Source organism: Asterias rubens, chromosome 6 (assembly GCF_902459465.1).
Source record: "Asterias rubens chromosome 6, eAstRub1.3, whole genome shotgun sequence".
Lineage (NCBI taxonomy): Eukaryota > Metazoa > Echinodermata > Asteroidea > Forcipulatida > Asteriidae > Asterias > Asterias rubens.
The window spans coordinates 10,610,526-10,632,835 of record NC_047067.1 but is presented as its reverse complement, the minus strand read 5'-3'; the positions used below and the strand labels follow the sequence as shown (position 1 = coordinate 10,632,835).

At 37.1% G+C, this 22,310-nt stretch overlaps 1 protein-coding gene across 1 annotated transcript in view; it reads right to left on the bottom strand.

The window, feature by feature from the left end:
* Nucleotides 1-13,893: 13,893 nt before the first annotated feature.
* Nucleotides 13,894-22,310, bottom strand: part of LOC117291268 (phospholipase D1-like) — a 50,400-nt gene continuing 41,983 nt past the window's right edge. Inside the window, exons 19-22 of the mRNA XM_033772897.1 lie at nucleotides 20,593-20,759; nucleotides 18,952-19,237; nucleotides 17,184-17,304; nucleotides 13,894-15,540 (exon numbers count right to left, since the gene is read on the bottom strand). Coding sequence (XP_033628788.1) covers nucleotides 15,316-15,540; nucleotides 17,184-17,304; nucleotides 18,952-19,237; nucleotides 20,593-20,759 — 799 coding nt within the window. The 3' untranslated portion in view covers nucleotides 13,894-15,315. The remainder of the gene's footprint in view (nucleotides 15,541-17,183; nucleotides 17,305-18,951; nucleotides 19,238-20,592; nucleotides 20,760-22,310) is intronic.

Below are 22,310 nucleotides of genomic sequence, written 5' to 3'. Positions count from 1 at the left end.
TTGGCAAGTACTCAAAATAATTATTAGCTTACTTGGTAACGAGTAATGGGGAGCTGTTGATAGTATAAAACATTGTGAGAAACGGTTCCCTCTGAAGTAATGTAGTTTTCAAGAAAGAGGTAATTTTCAACGAATTTGATTTTGAGACCTCAGAATTATATTTTGAGGTCTCGAAATCAAGCATCTGAAAGCCCACAACTCCGTGTGACAGGGTGTTTTTTCTTTCATCATTATCTTGCAACTTCAACGATCAATTGAGCTCAAATTTTCACAGGTTTGTTATTTTTTGCATATGTTGAGATACACCAAGTGAGAAGACCTGTCTTTGACAATTACCATGTGTCGCAGTGTCTTTAATGCATTGAACTAAAGTTCTGGTGGTTTAGACATCGAGTGTGGGTTCAAATCCTGTACATGACGCATGTGTCCTTGAGTAAAACACTTATAATTGCTTCTCACCACCCAGGAGTAAATGGGTACCTGCTATGGTACATTGTTGATGTGAATGATGAACAACCTTAGTGCCCATTAAGCTGCTGGTGCTGCATATTTTTAGGGAGTTGAGATGGTTTTGGGAATTCTTAAGGTCTGATGAACAGGGGTTTTGTTGCAAGACGCTTAAAGGGGCCTACTTAACTTGAACGATTGCATAATAAGTACACGCTAATTTTTTTTACTGAGTTTTACGCTAAGCTACAGAAGAATTTTGTTTCTAAACAAAAAGAAAGATAGCTTTTAAGATACAAATGGCTTCAGTTTCCCCCAGTATAAATGTTTTTTTTCAAGAACTCTGTCATTGTTCAATCTCCATTATTGAATGAGTAACAATTGTGTTTTAGTAAATGCCTGTGCCAAGAAATATCATAAAATGCTGAATAATGGAGATTAATCAATGGATGCAATGTGGCCAAAACTATTTTTATCTTGACTCAAATGGTGTAGGAACATAATAAACTTGTTTGATTCAAGAAAAATAGTCCGACCCAAAACAGTAATTTTGTCAACATTACATAACCACCACAACTCATAAAGATATGTGTTTCATGCATAAGGAGTTACTGCATATCCTACTAGATTATATCTCCACCCCCGGAACAAACCGGTATCAGCAGATTTCCCATCTTGGTGTACTAAGTTTGAATCGAATCACAGAGACTAAAAGCACACCATTTACAGTAGATTTTCCCACCTCGACCAAATGTGCACAATATCTTCAGAGCCCTTGCAGTGCTGGTTACTTCTTTTTTTTCATTACATGTTCCAGATACAATTCAAGTTCAGTACTCAGATCTTTAAAACATGTGTTTATTCTTAAAGGTGTTGTCTGTATTATGACAATTGTACAACTGTTTCTGTGATAGAAAATCATTCTTGTTTTGTGAGTAATCGTTGCGTACAACCAATAATGTTACAATTTGGCAGCTGATTATTTGAATATGCATGGATACTGATAAACAATCAAGAAATCTGGGCCCTTTTTCTTGGAGCTGATCGAGTGGAAAATGTTGCTTGACAAATAGTCTGATTAGGTTTTCTAGTTATCATTCACAAGCAGTGCACCTGACTTGCTTTGTTTTGGGGGGGGAAACTTTGTTACAAAGATTTCCCCCTTTTTTTTATTTCGTATGAAGATTTCCAAAATTAACAGTTGATGTAAGAAATAATATAATGACATCCAAGGCCTTTACGAGTAGTACCTCTTGAAGTTTATGAAGAACTTTTTTGTCAGTCTTCAAGATTTTTTCATTTTTAGGGGGTACAAATGTTGTTTACTATATTATTGCGTTTTGACGCGATAGAAAATCAAATTTGATTTGAAGTTAAGAGCACAAATTTTGTTGTAGATTGACTCTTCTTCAGTAAAATTAATTTTTTGGTCTTCTCTGGCAAAATTACATGTTTCAAGACACAAGAATGACCTCGCACTATCATACAGATCAATAGAAATTAATCTATGCACACTTTAGCTGGGATTTGTTTAGAATTTCTTATAATTTTCCAAAGAGGACTTTTTAGTACGTTTCTTATAAATAGAAGTTAAAGTACGATCTTTCTTACATAGTCGTATTAAACGTGTTTTATATTTGTACAAAAAGAAAAGACGTTCAGAGTTGAGGAGAGGGTAACGTTCAGTTGACTTCTGTTTTTGATAATCATTTTATATAGCGAACTTAGTCGGGTTTAAATTAATTGTACATACTACATTTAACTTGTTCACATAGACAGTCGTTGTAAATTTGAAAAGTAGATGAAGTTCAACTGCATGGCTTTAATTGTAAGATGTGAATCAATCTTTATTGTTATACATACCTAATCATGTCTGTAAAATTCTCTCCAGTTTGTAGAGAAGATATGACGTCAATCTATTACTTATTTATTTTGCGGTAAATTTTTGCAATCGTTATTGTACGAGGTGGAAACTGACATGGATTTTGCTCGTGGCAATTTATCTTAATATTTTTTAGTCCAGACATTAGTATATTGAGTAGCTTAAAATCTACACAGCTTATATTTTAAAATATTTTGAAAAAAGGCACAACAGTGGGCGCTGTTTATATTTTTCATGGTTGGTTGCCAACCATGTTTCAGTGGGAGAAATTTAGATTTGTTTTCCTTCGGTGCATTCAATATTTGTCTCGCGATTCTTCTTATCTAAGCATAATGTTTAATATTTCCCCTCCCAGTTAAATTGAGTTCTAAATCACTTTCGTTTTTGATATTTGTATTATTTAAATTTTTCTGTTGAAGTCTTTTCTTACTCTCATCCAAAGTATTTTTTACGATTCATATTTTGCTGTACATAAACAAAACTGAATTCTGAGTGTGTAGTTGCTTTGTACATGTCAAAATTAAGAGGATTGTGTTGTTATGTAAAAGTGTGTCAAATAATCACAACTTCTTAAATTTTTAAAAAAATCTGCTTTTTTGAAAACTCATTTGCACAGGGCAGCTTTATTTATTATTTTTCTGAGTTGGGTTTAAAAAGATGGTTATTGTAAATTATTACTTTTCATGCAAAGCTCTTGATTTGTATATAAGGAATTACGCTAGTTGAGTTGAGAAGCGGGGATTTTGGAGTCAAATTTGTGCACAAAATGCAATCTCAGTAAAAAAGTTTTTTTAGAATAAAGATATACGTTTATCATCACAGATTATAAATTTTGAGGCAAATTTACATTATTACGATGCGCTTGTTACTCAACTCTAATACCAGTTCTCTTAGGGTAATCCTCACCAACTTGGACCCAATCTCAAAGAGCTGTTTGGGTAGAAACCTTACTTCATAAATGTCTGTTGGATAATAACAGTCATCGGTGAAGGGTTTTGTTACACATTTTGTTTTTTTTCTTGGGGAAAGCTTAAGCATTTGTTTGTTTCTTTAATGAATTATATATGTAAAATGGAACTTAAACAGCATTATTTTGTAATCATCTAATTTTTGAAAATATCCAACCGGCGTAGAGTTTGTACAAGCTGATAATGATTCTCAGATGACCATCAATCACTGTGTTCTCAGGTTTGACAAAGGAAAGAATATCATGACATTAGTAGCAGGTTCAAGTGTGCACCATGGTTAACTAAAGGCCAACTATTTTGACTCAAACCCAGTCTGTCCAATCATTGGTCGACTGCTGTGGTTGACCATTTGGAACCAGCCTCAGGACCCTGTTTTCTTCCATGGTCCTGGTGGCCTTGTTTCATGCCAACCTGTGTATTAAAAGCGCAGAAGGAAACCAGTGACACTATGGTGAAATGGTGGATGGCAATGGAAGAGTCAAAAACAGACTGAAGGAGTCGTTCACTGTGTGTTGCTAGTCCATGGTCACCCACGGCGCGTCTGATTGTGCGCACTCGAACTTGCTCTATGTCAGGGTACATCAAGTTCTAAGAGTGACTGTAGGTTAAACATATTTGCATCTCTTTGGATGTAGGAGGGAGCCAGTCCTATAACGATGGCACCTTTATGTCCACTGTTTGAATAGTTAGCCAGAGGTCGTGTCTGAATCGAGCGGCTGTGTTATTGTCATGCCCATTAACATTGGCTGCAAATACTTACTGAAGAGTAAACTATTTAAGCGATCTGGTTGTAGCCACTGTTGAAGCTGTTCATTTGGGCACTTCTCAAATTTAGCTTCAGTACATAAAATAACTTAATATTGTACACACTTTAACGTAGCGTTGAGTTGTACTAAATCCTGCCCTCACTTTGACGAGTGTGTGAATAACAAAAAGATTGACTTTTATATATTTATTTTATCTGAACCAAATTATGGCCAAACTTAAACATGCTGTGTAAAACATTATTACCATTATTTCTGATTTGAGCTTTGTAGAGTCGCTGTGCAGGAAATTTTGCTTAGAGCAGCAGTGCAGACAATTTTGCTTAGCTATAGGAAATATTGCTTAGCTACCTAGCAAAGGTCTTTAAGTAGCTAGGTAACAGCAGTGTGAAGCAAAATATTTGGCTAGTAATCATTGCTGCTTAGCAAATGTCTGACTGGTAGCCCACATCTGCTAAGTAAGTGTTTGGCTGGTAATCAAGTTCTGCTAAGCATGACTGGTAACAAAGTTTTGCTTAGCATGTATTTGTCTGGTGACTTGTTCTTGCTAAGCAACCATTGACTGGTAATTGACTGGTAACCTATTTATGTAAAGCAAACATATGGCTGGTAACCTGTCCAAACAAAGGAAACATTCGGCTGGTAACCTGTTTCTGCTAAGCGAAAGTTTTCTGCTTTCAGCATAATGATAAGCTTACAAAGCAGATGGAGTTGCACCAAGGTACAAAAAACCAAAGATTCCCCATTAGATTATTTTAGTTTACTTAGTTCATGTTGCTTAATGCCCTCCTTAGTTGTACATGTAAATGGAAGGAACAAGAAAAACTAAAAGTTAAAAATGTTATAACGCAATATTTTGACCCTCCTCTAATAAATCTATAATTCTGACTTTCAGATAGTTTTAACTGTATATTGGTACAACAATTAGTGGGAATTCTCTCTCCCTCCCTCAATATTATCTGTATTATTCTAATCTAGATAACATTTTTTGCATAAATGGTCACAGCAACACAGAAGGGGAAACTGACAGAGAAAATGTTGCAAACCAAGAAATAATTTGGTCATGTCGTCAGGTGAATTGGCTTGCCTTTATGCCCATGGAAACTGCATCATTGTGAAATGATTGTGGCATGAACCATCTTGCAATTTGGGGGTTTAAACTTGATGTCTGTCTGTGTCCAGATTTTTTCCCGCATCACAGAAGACTTTATATGGCATTCACGTTATTCTTTAAAGGCAGTGGACACTATTGGTAATTACTCAAAATAATTATTAGCATAAAACCTTACTTGGTAACCAGTAATAGGGAGAGGTTGATTGTATAAAACATTGTGAGTAACGGCTCCCTCTGAAGTGCCATAGTTTTCGAGAAAGAAGTAATTTTCCACGAATTTGATTTCGAGACCTCAGATTTAGAACTTGAGGTCTCAAAATCAACCCTCTAAACGCACACAGCTTCGTGTGACAAGGGTGTTTTTTTCTTTCATTATTATCTCGCAACTTCGATGACCGACTGAGTTCAAATTTTCACAGGTTAGTTATTTTATGCATATGTTGAGATACACCAACTGTGAAGGCTAGTCTTTGACAATTACTAATAGTGTCCACTGCCTTTAAGGTCATACCAGATAATCAAGAGACAACGTGTTTTTAGTAATTTGTCCACAATGGTCTTCAAAATTCAACATTGACTTCATTTACATGAATGTTTCACGGAAAGTGTAACGTCTGAAATGGTGTGAAGTTAAACAAAATTGTTTTTTGCAAGACAATTTATTGTTTATTGAAGCTTTTCAAAAGCAGATTTTTGTAAACAGACAATACTATGCCAGCTTTGTTAGTGTTGTTATTGTTCTAATCCAATTCGTCAAATATTTATTCATTTATTTATTTATTAGTATTCGTTATTGACTATACATTGTACATGAAGAATAATTTGTCACAGTTTGTCAAAGCAGCCGTTGTATTTAAGCCACATCCAACCAAAAAGTAACTTCATCATGGCTTGGTAAATATCATGTACACTTACTCGCAGACCTTATTTTATAAATGCGTCTTGACAAAAATGCCAGCCATGCCCCAATCTCACAAAGCTTTTCCGGCAGGCCAACAAATTTCTCTGTGAAATATGCTAAAAAATGACCGACATACATTTTAAATGCCCTGTTCATTCTTTGGGTTAAGCCATGATATGATGATGCGAGGTGGAAATCTAGCCTTAGCTGTAGCCGCCAGTTCGGACATGGCCATAATCTGTTTAAAACCAAGGCTACGTGGCCTGTTTGAAGCCCCAAACAAATAAAATGCGCATGTTGATAAAGAAAATTGACAGCTGAAACTTGAAGCTGCGGTTTTCAACTTATTATACTGGTTCAAAATGGCCAGCCGTCGATTTCACCAAACTCTCCCTAACTTAGGATTAATCTTAGGAATTAGGACGGGTTCAGTTCCGTATCCAAACACGTAGGATGCATTGAACCCATCCTAAGTTAGGACGGAATAGGATTAATCCTAGCATTTCGTGAAATCGGCTGCAGAACTTTGACTTGCAGGTGTCATTTAAGGCAAAGAGTGCTGCCTTTAATTTGTTGGATTTAATTTGTTGGATTTATGCTTTGGGAATGGCAAACAACAGGTAAAGAGGTAGAAAAAGACCTTCATAGACTGTTCATTTGTATAATCATAATCATCACATGATTATACAAATATTGCTTATCTTATCTATTTTCACCCCAAAAAAGTCAAGAAAACGGTCAAGAAACAGAAGTAAATGTCCGTGGTTTTGTTTTGGAATTGTACTTTCTGTGAAACATGGGAAACTTTTAAATAATGTAGATTTAGTCCGATACCTTCTCTTTGTCCCTTCCAGAGTGGAAGGAGGTTAAGTCTTGCGGCTGCTATGGGCATCCATTTTGATAAAATCCAATTGCAACTGCAATAGTCTCTACAGGGGTTAACATTAGGCCTGGGCGTCTAGTAAAATATGCTACTTGACTGGTTGCTCCTCAAATAGTTGCGACTACGACACTAGTCACGACTAATTTTGAATTCTGGCAGTGTTTGCCGCAAGCACATTGTAGTCAAATTCAAGCTATAAGGATTGAAGGAAAGTGTCACTGATTTTCTGATTGTGTTTTTGTAAACAATATATGTTGTTGTGAATAGTCGTGAGTGACACAATTGGTTCACCAAACGGATAGACACAATTATTTTTGTAGTAGTTGTGGCGGCACGATTAATGATAGTCGCCCAGGCCTAGTTAACATGATCTTGTTGTGTCATGCTACCAAACAGTCAGAGACTCGATCGTTATTGTCAGAGAGTCTTTGAGTCTTTTCGTACAGTGTTGTCTTTTGATTCATATACAAAAATGAAATACTCTGTACAGGTTGTTTTTGTACAAAACTTTGTTGTAAAAGAGGAACAACAACTCAATTGTAGCTTGGTCGGTATTTACTTCTTTCATGTAGTTTCAATATTTAATTGCAGTAAACCTATTCAACATAACAATAAATTAATATACAACAAACATTTTGGTGTTAAGATGGTTTTTGTTTAGTTCTTTATACCAAATCTATTGCGTTGTAAGCTGGCAGCCTGGCCCTGCAGACCTTTATTAGTCTGGTTCCTTTAATAGGAATAAGATGAACCATCCTTATCACTGTTTGAGCAGGGAACTCGATCAAAGATGGCACAGCACATTGTAAACCATTGCAAAATGTGTGCAGGGCAATAGACAAAAATGCAAGGCTTTATCCCTTGCAATTTTATCACATTTAAACCCATATTGAAGCTCACAGAGGCATTGATCATGTCCCATGTCCTGTATTGTGCCAACACGCTCACACTCAAAGCTGCAGACATCCAGCGCATAGACAGCTTTGGAAGATACATCTTGCACCAACTACCGGGTACTTGGACTCCACTGGTCAGTCTTTGTCACAAATGAAACGCCTCAAAGCGCTGATGGACAACAGGTGGTGTCTCTCCGCTTGGCTTGGTCATGCAGTACGCCAGGGTGGTCTTGCAGCAGCAGTGCTTGATGGAACCCCACTTGGACACCGTCACGGGGTAGGAAGACCCAAACTCCACAGGATCGACGGATTCTCCAGTTGGAGTGGCCTCACCATGGCTGAACTAACTGCGGCGACCCTAGAGCGAGGCAAAATCAACCAAGGAGAAGTGGGCAGTTGTTGCATCAACCTGCAGCAGCTTATGACGATTGATGATGATGATGAGTAAGCCCTTTTTTGACAAAAAGCAAGTCACCATTGCGATTTTATCTGACTTCAGCCCATTTTTGATGAAAATCCAAGGCTTACCTAACCCCTTTTGAGGACATTTTCAACAAAACTGCAAGGCCTTGTGATTTAATCAAATTTCAGCACACTTTTGATTAAGATGCTGTGTAGTTTTATCTGATTTTAAAATGCAAGTCTTACCTACATGTTTGTGATTTTATCTGATTTCAGCCTTTTTGAACAAAAATGCAAGGCGCGTCTTTATCAAATTTTGTTTTAAAATGCACCAGGCATTTTTATCAAATGTTGCTCTAAAATGACGCCTTGTTATCTTCATCTTTATCAAATTTTGCTCTTAAATACACAAAGCCTTGCGTCTTTATTAAACTAGATGCTTTTGTGCATTAAGGAGCAAAATTTATGCATTTCCTTGTGTCATCAAATTTTGCCTAAAAATGCAGAATTTGCCCTCATGTGCACAAGGCATGCGTATTAATCAAATGTCCTAAAAAGCAGCAAACCTTGTGTATTTATCAAATACTGGCCTTAAATGAACAACAGAATTGTGTATTTATCACATTTTGCCTGAAAATTCCTTGTGGTTTTATCAAATGAGACAACTCAACAAAAAAATTAATGATGAATCCCTTGACACTGATCTAACAGGTACCTTCTCAAAAGAGAAACAACAAGCACTGGACAAGAAGGCCCACAAGTTTCTCTCCCCGGTTGACTGTAAAACAGGCAGGTTTTACCTCCTTCCCAAGGTACACAAACCAGACAACTCGTAGACTTGTGGACAAGTCGTTTATGGTCCCACGCGGTGAGATAGTCGAGTTGCAGCAGTGTTCTCCGCGCGAACTGCTGGTTGCGCGACTACTACGCGCTGCCCGACTTATACTCCGCATAAACTAAATGGGGAGTAGAAATCGACAACCAGCAGTTTGTGCGAGAGCAGTGACAACTCGACTATCTCACCGCGTGGGACAATTAACGACTTGTACACAAGTCTAGATAACTCGGGGAGACCCAATCATATCTGGCAATGGTTCCCCTACTGAGAACATTTCTCTTTTTGTTTACAGTTTTCTCCAGCTGTCTATGTCGCAGATTCCATCTTATATTCATGACATTTCAGATTTCCGAGATACGAGATACTAATTGGATTTTGAGTCCTCAAAATCTAATTCAGAGGTCTCGAAATCAAATTCGAAAACTATGTTACTCTCACAATGTTTTACAGTATACTATCAACCTCTCCCCATTACTTGTTACCAAGTACATGCAAGGTTTTATGCTAATAATTATTTTGAGTAATTGCCAATAGTGTCCAGTGCCTTTAAGTGTCCTCTCTGTACACTGACGTTCCTGAAGATGAAGGGATTGCTGCCTGCTCTTCAGCTCTGGCCAAGAGGGGTCACACGTCACCGCCCATTTCTGACATTGTATCCCTCATGCAACATGTTCATCAACTTTTCTTTCTTGGTTCAGAATTTCCTACAGGTACAGGGCACTGCAATGGGCACGCGTATGGCACCAACAATGGCATGCCTTTTCGTGAGCCAACTAGAACAGCGCATGTTGGTGCCAAACTCTTGCCACCCCTGGGTCTGGTGGTGCTACATCAATGACATCTTTTTTATCTGGGCAAGGGATGAAGCAAACCTCACAGTTGTCATTAAAGGCAGTGGACACTATTGGTAATCACTCAAAATAATTTTTAACATAAAAACTTACTTGGTAACGATTAATGGAGACCTGTTGATAGTATAAAACATCGTCAGAAAGGTTCCCTCTGATGGAACGCAGTTTCGAGAAAGAAGTAATTTTCCACGAATTTGATTTTGAGACCTCAGAAATAGATTTTGAGTTATCAAAATCAAGCATCTGAAAGCACACAACTTCATGTGACAAGGGTGTTTTTCCTTTCATTATTATCTCGCAACTTCGACGATCAATTTCACAGGTTTGTTATTATACAATTATTGAGTGGCTCATATTCCTTCCATTCCACGAATTAAAGCCACTCAATATTTGTTTTATATAACTGACATATAGATCCTTGTCATTTGATGTATTTTAAAAGTATAACATTATGAAAAATCACACTTGAAATTACTGACAACCAAAAATCATATAGCGCCTAACAATACACAAATCGGACCACAACCTTTTGCACAGGTGCTCCTTTGTTTTAGCAGCGGCGCTGTACTGCTCAAAAACATTGGGAACAAGGATGATCCTACATAACTGTTGAATGAAATGATATTCCCCATGGGCGAATAGGTCTTTTTGATCGCCGGTGCGGATGGGAGTAATAGTGAATGTCACGTGAAGTAAGTTCCACCAATCAAATGTCAAGGATCTGTATGTCAGTTATATAAAACATATTATGCATATGTTGAGATACACCAAGTGAAAAAACTGGTCTTTAACAATTACTAATAGTGTCCAGTGTCCATTAACAACGTAAACTAATTCCACAGGACCATCAAATTCAGTAGTGATTACTCAACCAAGTATACACTTCTTGATGTCAAGGTTCTCAAGACGGATGATGGCTTAATCACAGATCTCCTCGTTAAACCAACAGATAAGCATCAATACTTACATTCCACTAGCTGTCACCCCCGACACTGCAAAACCAGCATAGCCTACAGTCAAGCCCTCAGACTGCGTCGAATCTGTTCTAATGATTCTGATTTTGATCAACCACTCACAGAAACTTAGGAAATACCTTGTTTCCAGGGGTCATAGCTCCCTAGCAGTCCATCGAGCGATCCAGAAAGTCAGTAAAGGCTTGTTCTAGGGAGTCAGTACTTTCCAAAGGACCCAAGCAAAAACAGAATTTAAAGGGGAAAGTCTCTTTTGTTGTTACTTCGTAATATAACCAGTTCTAATATTCTTCACATTACAGGGAGAACCCTAGACCCAATGACTGGGGCCCTAGATTCCTTTTTTTAAGCAAATTTGGCTGGAAAATGTTTACAAAGCTATAAGCCTAGTGAAATGTGAAATGTTTACATGGCTATATCCTTGTGAAATGTTAAAATTGCTATAGCCTTGTGAAATGTTTACAAGGCTATAGCTTTGAAAACGTTTACAAGCCTTGTGAACTGTTAACAAGGCATTGCGCACTAAGCAAATTTGGCTTGAAAATGTTTACAAGGCTAACATTGTGAAATGTTTACAACATTGTGAAATGTTTACAAGGCTTGTGAAATGTTTACTAAGCAAATTTGACTTGAAAATGTTTACAAGGCTATATATAGCCTTGTGAAATGTTTACAAGGCTATATATAGCCTTACACACTAAGCAAATTTGGTTTGAAAATGTTTACAAGGCTATATATATAGCCTTGTAAAATCTTTACAAGGCTTGTGAAATGTTAACAAGGATATAGCCTTGTAAAATGTTTACAAGGCTATATAGCCTTGTGAAATGTTTACAGGGCTTGTGAAATGTTTACAAGGCTATAGCCTTGTGAAATGTTTACAAGGCTATAGCCTAATGAAATGTTTACAAGGCTATAGCCTTGTGAAATGTTTACAAGGCTATAGCCTTATGAAATGTTTACAAGGCTTGTGAAATGTTTACAAGGCTATAGCCTTGTGAAATGTTTACAAGGCTATAGCCTTATGAAATGTTTACAAGGCTTGTGAAATGTTTACAAGGCTATAGCCTTATGAAATGTTTACAAGGCTATAGCCTTGTGAAATGTTTATAGCCTTATGAAATGTTTACAAGGCTTGTGAAATGTTTACAAGGCTATAGCCTTATGAAATGTTTACAAGGCTATAGCCTTGTGAAATGTTTACAAGGCTTGTGAAATGTTTACAAGGCTATAGCCTTGTGAAATGTTTACAAGGCTATAGCCTTGTGAAATGTTTACAAGGCTTGTGAAATGTTTACAAGGCTATAGCCTTGTGAAATGTTTACAAGGCTATAGCCTTATGAAATGTTTACAAGGCTTGAAAATGTTTACAAGGCTATAGTCTTGTGAACTGTTTACAAGGAAGACTATATAGACTTGCGCACTAAGCAAATTTGGCTTAAAAATGTTTACAAGGCTATATATAGCCTTGTGAAATGTTTACACACTAAGCAAATTTGGTTTGAAAATGTTTACAAGGCTAACATTGTGAAATGGTAAGCAAATTTGGCTTGAAAATGTTTACAAGGCTATATATAGCCTTGTAAAATCTTTACAAGGCTTGTGAAATGTTAACAAGGCTTGTGAAATGTTTACAAGGCTTGTGAAATGTTTACAAGGCTATAGCCTTGTGAAATGTTTACAAGGCTTGTGAAATGTTTACAATGTTTACAAGGCTATAGCCTTGCGCACTAAGCAAATTTGGCTTGAAAATGTTTACAAGGCTATAATATAAGCCTTGTGAACTGCTTACAAAGCTTGTGAAATGTTTACAAGGCTTGTGAATTGCTTACAAGGCTATGGCCTTGTGAAATGTGTACAAGGCTATAGTCTTGTGAACTGTTTACAAGGAAGACTATATAGACTTGCGCACTAAGCAAATTTGTCTTGTGAACTGTTTATAGCCTTGCGCACTAAGCCTTGTGTAAATCAGAGCTTAAATTTGAGCACAAACAACCACTGAACAAAATTAACAAGGTTTAAAAAAAAATTCAAACTTGTACAATTTTAACAGTGTCGTGCAAATTAACACTCAACAATGTATTGTTAACATATAAAAAAACAATTATTTTGAGGAAAAACACTTCTTTATGCAAAAAGGCAACCTCTTAGAAGGTTTAAAACATTTCAAAGTATTTACAGATTTCATTCTTAAATTGCAATCACGTTAAATTGGTCCAATTCATTACAGAAATATTTGTTGTAAAAGATGTTAAGTTACATAGAGTACATGTACATGTAGTATATGATTTCTACCAACCATTACAAGAATCATCTTGAATTAATCACATCGTAGCACCATGCAAGACTGTCAAACAGTCTACAAAATCATCCTTGGTGTTCTCAAGTTTGCAAGGCAGTGGACACTTTCGGTACAGAAAAAAAAAAAAGTTCACAGATTTACAAATAACGTAAAGAGTTCACAGGTAATGGTAAAGGTAATGTTGAAAGACTTCTCTTAAAAAATTACTTCATGAAATGCTTTACTTTTTGAGAAAACATTAAAACAATATCGATTCTTGAGAATTACTGATTTTTTTTAAACACATGTCATGGCACGGCGAAACGTGCAAAAACAAGGGTGCTTTCCCGTTATTTTCACAGGTCTGTTATTTTATATATGTTGTGATACACAAAGTGTTGGCCTTGGACAATACTGTTTACTGAAAGTGTCCAATGGCTTTAACAGACCAATGCTTTATATACCAGTTTACAAGATATATGCATAACTGTCTATACCCAGTCAGTTTTTCCTTGTGGTTTACATTGATATTTGAAACAAAAAGTCGCATCCCCTTAAAGGTGATCCCCTGGCTGCCGTTTCCAAGGTGTATTGTTTAATTTGGGTGTGATCTCTGGCTCCCCGAAACAAAGATATTGATCAAATAGGGACACTGCCAACATAGGGCTAGTTAGCTCAGTTGGTAGAGCGCCTGCAAATTAATCCGGAGGTCATTGGTTTGAATCCCACTCTAGTCAATTCTGTGTTCAACCTCAACAATTATTTAAATATAAACTATGTAAAAATGGAAGCCATCATCAATGTAAAAAACTACACACAATTTTGTTGTATTTCTAAAGGTTACAGGAGTTAGTTTAGTACGATTTGCTTAAAAGAATTGCTGTGATATCATCACATTTAAAAAGCACCTTGTTTTCTGTTTCCAACAATGTCAACATCATCTGTACAATATATGATCAAATAACAAAATAGATCAAATCATTTGCGATAAAAATCAGTCTTTACAAAGTCATCAGGTAAAAGTTGATCAAATATTTGTGCTTTTAAGTACTGAAACAACTTATTTATCATAAAATAAATCTTGCTGCATTGGCTAAGAAAAAAACACTTCAAGGAATGACAACAAATATTTCAATAAAAACTCCACAGATTGCTAGTCTTGGTTCACGGAGAAAGTGTCAGTGAGTGACTTGAAGGCGAGGTATTCATTAGGCTTGATTGTTTCTAAATGCAGAGTATTCATTAGGCTTGATTATTTCTAAATGCAGAGTATTCGTTAGGCTTGATTGTTTCTAAATGCAGACACATACAATAAAACTAACATGTGAAAATTTCAGTTCAAAAGAGGGTCACATTTTTGAAATATATAAAAAAAGAACAGTAATAAATAGTGTATGCTCTCAGATTCATTTTTGGACAATAAAACTATAAATATTATGTTTACATAACCAATTTAGTTTTATTTAAAGAGATGGTTAAATTATTCTTTATTAACACTGGGTTTTGCTGGGCCATCCAATACACATACCATGAGTTCAGAGAAAAAGTATTGAGTTGTTAAAGTTACTGTTAATACTGACCTCTTGTAACAGCGTCACCCGAGGCCATTGTCTTTCAAGCTGCTATTTTGGGACTCAAATTGCACGACTAAAAATTAAGGCAGGCGTGTAAACATCAAATAAGGGAAATTGACTGCGCAATGTAGCCCTCTTAACCCATACACTGTGCAAGTCTTGCTTGTATTCAACATTTTTGGTCCCACTTTGACCACATTCCTTTGAAGAAACAAATTCGCACTCTCTTACGGGTCCCAATGTTCAAATCAGGCATAAATATTTGGTTCCTGGAAAAAAGTAGGAGCATTTTATCGAGTACAAGGGCTGGCCTACACATGTACTTCTTATAAACTTTTTCAACATAGAGACTTTTCGGGCTACTTCATAACATTTTTTCCAGATTTTTCCAAGGCCAAAACAAATTGGAAATCATACACAGAAGAGAATATCTTGACCAGCTCAAAAACAAGCGAGACTTGAACAGTCTATGGTCAATTTATAAATCTTTCATTTTAGGCAACAAGAAAAACTCTTACGTGTTCTCTGGCAACATCATAGCCTTTATGTCCACAGCTTTGATGGTGCAATTCCTTCCTTCTCCATAAAATGCGGTTCCAGATTTTCGTTTTTAAGAAAGTCTAGTGGTATCCAGGTGATGAAGCCACGGATCCCTTTGAGTTGTCTTGAGGCTGCAGCAGGGTTCTTCTTGGCCAGTGGCGGCACTTTCTTATACTCGTGTAAAGCGGCACTGGAGGTGACTTTGTCAGAGGGCAAACAACGGAACACCTACAAAATAATAACAATAATAATATTAGTGGCTTCTTCTAGCGCTCAGGTCCGTCACGCAGTGACACTTATGGCGCTTCTACATGATTACTCCTGGTCACTGGGCCTTAAATCATTCCTTAAACCATCTCAACTCCCTGGGGAGTATAAAGCCTGTGCTGCCAAAAATGTAGCGCTCTAAGCTAATCAATCACAATCACAGGTACCAATTTACACCTTGATGGAGAGAAGCTGATGATTAAGTGTTGTTATTAATATTAACCTTTTAAAGACCATTTGTTTCTATACAATCATCACGAAATGACCAGACAATGCTACATATTCATGTAGTTATAGTGAATTTCTTTTCTCAAACTTTGTAAGAAATTTGTTTAAACAGAAACAACAGGAAACACAAAATTCAGTATTGTGTTAAGAAATTGAGATACTATGAGAAAATTTAATGGACATGACCTTTACACGCACAAACATGGCTTATCATGTGCATTTTATTTCACAGTCCTCATTATCTCTTGCTCCAAATCATGTTCTGGTTACTCAATATAAATGAAGTATAGTAAAACTTCGCCTCCGGAACTAGTTTGTTAACTAATACCGACTAGTCACCATAAAAGCATATTTGTAGATTATAGGTTTTCTCTGTCAATTTCGGCAAATGAGCAGCCAGTTTAACCTCCAAGCTATTCTATTTTGCCGAAATTGAATTTTACTGAAGAGGGTCATTCGATTTCGTTTTATGATTACCAAAATTACTGTTGCGTCATTCAATTTAACAAAATAATCATTCAATTTAACAACTCATCAAAGCAGCATTCAAATTCGCAGGAGTTTCTTCAAGCGTGTGTTTAGCAATTCAAATTAATTTTTGAGCAGTAATTTCTGGAAATTGTGCAATCAAGAGAATCATCATAAACAATAACAAATTATATTAATAGCAAAAACGTAAGTAAACACCCCCATTCAAACACAATACAAAATTAGATCTTGGCCAGTTAACAAATAAAGATCCCCGAATAAAAGGTTAGATAACCCATGACCCCCCCCCCCCCCCCAATAAAAAAAGAGAAAAAACAAAATTAAGAAACAGATCATTGGGCCCCATGTAAAGTCTACTGGAAACATAAACAAAGAAAATAAGGTTTGCTTGAATTAAAAATTAAAGTGAAGGATACAAAACAATTGCCTAGTGTTGTTTACTTGTTTATTCGTATTCGTTTAGTCGTACTTATTTGAATTCTCATTTAGAAAAATTGATTGCCTCTTTACGAAATTGACAAGAACTAAATGACCAAAATAAACAGTCGAACCAGCTTTGCTAAATTGTATGATGATTGTGTGTCACAGAAAAGAATGACGATACGCTAAATTGAACAGAGTGCTAAAGGAATTTTACTCAACAATAAAATTGAATGGCCAAATTCTGAACTTGAAACGCAGTAGAAACTGGTAAGAGAAAATGGCTCTAATTCAAACGCATGAAAATGAAATTGGCTGCTCATTTTCCAAATTTGACAGAGAAAACCTTTAAACTGCTCATTTAAAGTGGTTCACCATTTAAGTGAGGGAATAATAAGTAGTTTGTAAAACTAAAAGTGGGGTGCCTACCTATCAGGGCTCTTGAGTTTTATAACACAGCTTCTTACCTTCTCATAGATATCGGTGTTTTTTGTAGCAGTGTTCATAACGACCCCCTGGTAGAAGGCGTCACACACAGGGTCTGTCATGTCTATATCCCCTTTGCCACTAAGGACTCCAAGATGCTCCCTAAAAAAAAAACATATAAGAAAAAGTCTGAAACTTGGATACAAAGTCAAAGGTATGTTGAAATGATGGCATTTCTACTGTTTGGTAACCCCTGGGGTTATAGATTTCGAGGAGCTTTTGGAAACAGTATCCAAAGCACTAGAGTAGTAGACTAATGAGCAGATTTTCTTTATTTGTTGAAAATAATATTGTCTCATTTTCTTTACCAGGCCCACATAAAAAGTCTGAATTCAGCAAAAAGTCTAAACAATCTCATCCCTGTGATACAGAATGGAATTCTGAAGACATTTTATCAGTTGACACTAAAAACAACCAAAGCTTTTAGATTTATAAAGAATTTTGGTCAAAATTTTCAGATTTGGGGTCAAAAAATTTCCAATGATTTTATGGTTCCAAATGATACAGGACGGACTACTGAAGACATTTTATCAATTGAGACTGGGTAAACAACCAAAATGTTTAGATTAGTAGAGAATTTTATGAGTTTGGATTTCTGGTCCAAAATGAAAAATATCGACCATACCGGTATGGTCAAAATGTTCAGAATTGGGGTCAAAAAATTTCCAATGATTTCATAAACTAAATTTTTATATTTATAGTGAATTTTATGAGTTTGGATTTTTGGTCCGAAATGAAAAAAATCGACCATACCGGTAGGGTCAAAATTTTCAGATTTGGGGTCAAAAAATTTCCGGTGATTTTAAGGTTCCAAATGATACAGGACGGACTACTGAAGACATTTTATCAGTTGAGAATGGGTAAACAACCAAAATTTTAAGATTCATAGAGAATTTTGGGAGTTTGGATTTTTGGTCCAAAATGAAAAAAGTATGGTCAAAATTTCGAGGTTTGGGGTCAAAAAATTTCCGATGATTTTATGGTTCCAAATGATACAGGACGGACTACTGAAGACATCAGCTGAGACTGGGTAAACAACCAAATTTGTTAGATTTATAGAGAATTTTGTGAGTTTGTATTTTTGGTTCAAAAAATCGACCATGCCGGTATGGTCAAAATTTTCAGATTCAGGGTCAAAAAATTTCCGATGATTTTATGGTCCCAAGTGTTACAGAATGGACTACTGAAGACATTTATCAAAGCAGACTGGGTATTGACCCATTTCACCTGACGTCATCATCAGAAAAATCTTGAATGCGCCATACTGGTGGGCAATTTCACTGTGCGTTTTCATATATAACTCTATGCATAGAGTATGCTGTGCGTTATGCAGTAAAGTGGGAATTTTAGGCGACGCGGTGTTAATACACGTAAACCTAACTTGCCCACCAACATGGTGAGCGTGGTACCAGTCGCCGCGTGTGACGCGCGTCCAAAACGGATTTTTGGTCCAAACCAAAAAAAATCTGCCATGCCGTTCGTTGACTTTACAGTTTCAAATGGTCTGGACGGACTATTGAAGACATCAGTGCAGACTTCGTAAATAATTTGTCCAAGAGGCTGATATTTATAAATTGTTTGAAGCTAAAATGACCTGTGGGTTAATGTATAATCTGAATATACTTCCACCCAACAAGAGACTGTAGGGACTCAAGGTGGCAGCAGACAACCCAAGTAAATTCATGTTTTTGAAAATGTGCCCTTGCTATGTCAACAAAGGAAAAGACGTACAAAGTGGAAGGAACTTACTTGAACAGCCATTCTCGTAGTCCATACCCCAGCTTGCCTGCCATGTACTCTTCACCATTCATCCGACTTGGTATCATCTCTGTGTCTTCGATCAGCACGGCCAGTTCACTATCTCGTTTGCCCAGCATGCTACGATCGTTGATGTTAGCCGACCCACAGATGATACTACGGTCATCCACTATCATCAGCTTGGAGTGGATGTAGACTAACTCGGTCACCAGTTCACCCCCGAGGGAGTCATGAGTACGTAGGCCGTAGAAGGTGATGTACTGCTGTGGGTCAGGGACTGTAAGAACACACATCAATGGTGAGTGGTGTTTGAAGCGTTGCATGGTGTGGAAAAAAAGAATATAACTATAAAGAGTAAACTTGCGGGTACAACCATGTTTAAAATCTCTTTTGTAGGAGGGTGTTGGCTCTGAAAAAAGCCGAGTGTGATGTTGATATTTGGAACAGCGTACTCTGCTCGTCTTGAGGAGAAGAAAGCAAGGGAAAAAAAACGGGGGGGGAAAAAGACGAGCAGAGTATACTGTCTGAAATGTCGAAACCACCCCAGCTCTTTTCAGAGCACACTCCAACAAGAGATATTTTACACATGGTTGTACACGCAACTACTTACAGTTTATTCTTATGTTACACATCAATAGATTCAGGTTAAGTAACGTGATCAAAATACCTGGGCAAATTCAATGGAGCTTCTTAGCACAGGAAAAACTTGCGAAGCACGGCTTACCTGCAGCAAGTACTGACTCATTGCTCTGATGCCATATGTATGTGGATACTGTCTGCCCAAAGTCTAGCATTTAGGGAGTTAAATATGTTTAGATATATTACTGTGCTAACCATCTGCGTCGCCTGAAATGCACAGGACAAGTGACGCACATATTTCTTTTTTTCATGTACTAACAAAAATATCAGTCATTCCCAGGGCTCAAATTTGGGGAGAAATTCCACAAAATTGCAGGGGCTTGCAGCTCAAATTTTTAAAAGGATCGGACAAGAAATTTTAGTACAAGATCAGAATCAAAATGAGACAAAAAGTCTCAATACAGTTTAATATCATCCAACTTTTGTTCTTAAAAGAACTAAGACATGTAATAAAAGATTGATCTCGTCTGTCTTTTGGGGTATTTTGTATACTTCGTAACGACTTCCTCCTATACACCGATGGGTGTACATGTAGCACTGTATACTGTGAAAAAATATCACAGGCATGTTACTCGCGTTGGATTTGAACCCACGACACTTGCAATTCTAAAGCAGTGTCTTACCAACTAGACTACCGAGGTTGGCCGGTAGCTACAGGCAGTTTGAATCTTATGTTTTTTTCCTAAACAAAAAAATTAACATTCTTTATCCCGATGCTAATTTAACATCTCTTATATCATTGTGGTACCTGCTGACAATAGGATTCCAACTGCCACTAGCTACTGGGCAACCTCGGTGGTCTAGTTAGTAAGACACTGCTCTAGAATTGCAAGGCTCCTGGGTTTGAATCCCACCCAAGTAACATGCCTGTAATATTTATTTACAGGACTCAGGAAAGTAGTATAAAATATATATATATATATTCTTTATCCCGATGCAAATTTAACATCTCTTATACTTCCTCATATTTCTTCAAGTGACGATCAGACTTACTTCCAGCATCCTTCAGACGTCCAATCAATGAGTTGTGACCCCGGCATATTGACTTGTACTCCCAGTGGAGTATGGCATGAATAGCACCACTACCCGCCTCGCCTACATCTCCTTGGAACGCTGGTAGAAGCGGCAGGAACACGTACACTCGAAATGTCTGACTATAGCTGGATGGACAGAAAGAAAATCAACACTTGTCATAGCCTAAAAATGTCCAGTTTACAGTCATTTCAACTTTTGAAGCCAAGAACTGTCAAGAACCCAATGGAGTGAAAGCAAGGAAGGAAGTTTTTAGCTTTAGATGTGGGAGGAAAACCCCTACATCCCCTTGGAACACTGGTAGAAGCGACAGGAACACGTACACTCAATATGTCTGACTATAGCTGGACGGACAGAGAGATATGAAATAATCCACACTTGTCATAGCTTAAAAGTCCCAGTTAAAAGTCATTTCAGCTGATTTTATTCTGGTTGTAAAGCCAAGAGCTCTCAAGAACCCAATGGAGAGAAAAAAAGGAAGAAAGTTCTTTGGAACGCTGGTAGAAGCGGCAGGAACACGTACACTCGACATGTCCCAATATAGCTGGATGGACAGAAAGATATGAAATAATCAACTCTTTGTCATAGCTTAAAAACTGCCAGTTTACAGTCATTTCAGCTTATTTTTTGTCTGGTTGTGAAGCCAAGAACTCTCAAGAACCCAATACGCCTTTTTGAGGTACGGCAGACATGAAACGCGCGTCACACGCCGCGACTGATGCCACGCTCACCATGTTGGTGGTCATTAGGTTTACGTGTAAACGCTGCGTCGCCTAAAATGCGCACTTCACTGAATAACATACGTTCTATTTCTATGGTCAATACGCACAAATTTACCACAACTTTACAATGTTGTAGCATTGTGTCCGCCATATCTCAAAAAGGTTTATGCAAGGAAGGAAGTTCCCCTTGGAATGCTGGTAGAGGCAGCTGGAACCAACACTTTGTAATCAGGCATGCAACTGCCCGATGAAAAAAAAAGAGGAAACTTTTCGAGACCCACAATGGTACCCTAAAAAGTGTTGAGGTTTTTTATGCTCTTAGGATCAATCTTAGCATGTATGACAAAGACAAAGTGAAGTGTTTTATACAACTAAAATAACATGGAAAAACACCTTGCCTATGTATGCACCGTAATTCTAAGGTGGCAAAGCATCGGGAGTTGATTAAGTTGAGGAAAACTAACTATTGTTTCCCAGGTAATTATGAAATTTGCATAAAATTATTATTCCCCCCCCCCAAAAAAAAGAAAAAAAATCAGATTTTTTTTTTTTTTTTTTTTTTGGGGGGGGAATAATAATTTTATGCAAATTTCATAACTACCTGGGAAACAATAGTTAGTTTTCCTCAACTTAATCAACTGCCGATGCTTTGCCGCCTTACAATGTTCGGTGAGAGCCACTTGTTCCCGCTTGCCGTCGCTTGCGAGCAGTTTACCGTCGACATCTTTTTTTTTCCAACCAGAACCACTTCCAGGTATTTTTTACTCCTTTATCAATGGCTTTAATTTGGCCAGGTACCACTCGGTCCCGCTCCAAAATATCATTTCTTTTGGATGTCATTTTGACGGACGTTTGAAGATACGACTGTTCACAACTAGCACACAGTATACATGTACATTTAGCAACTAACTCACACACACACATACATGTACATGTACAACACGTGTATACTATACT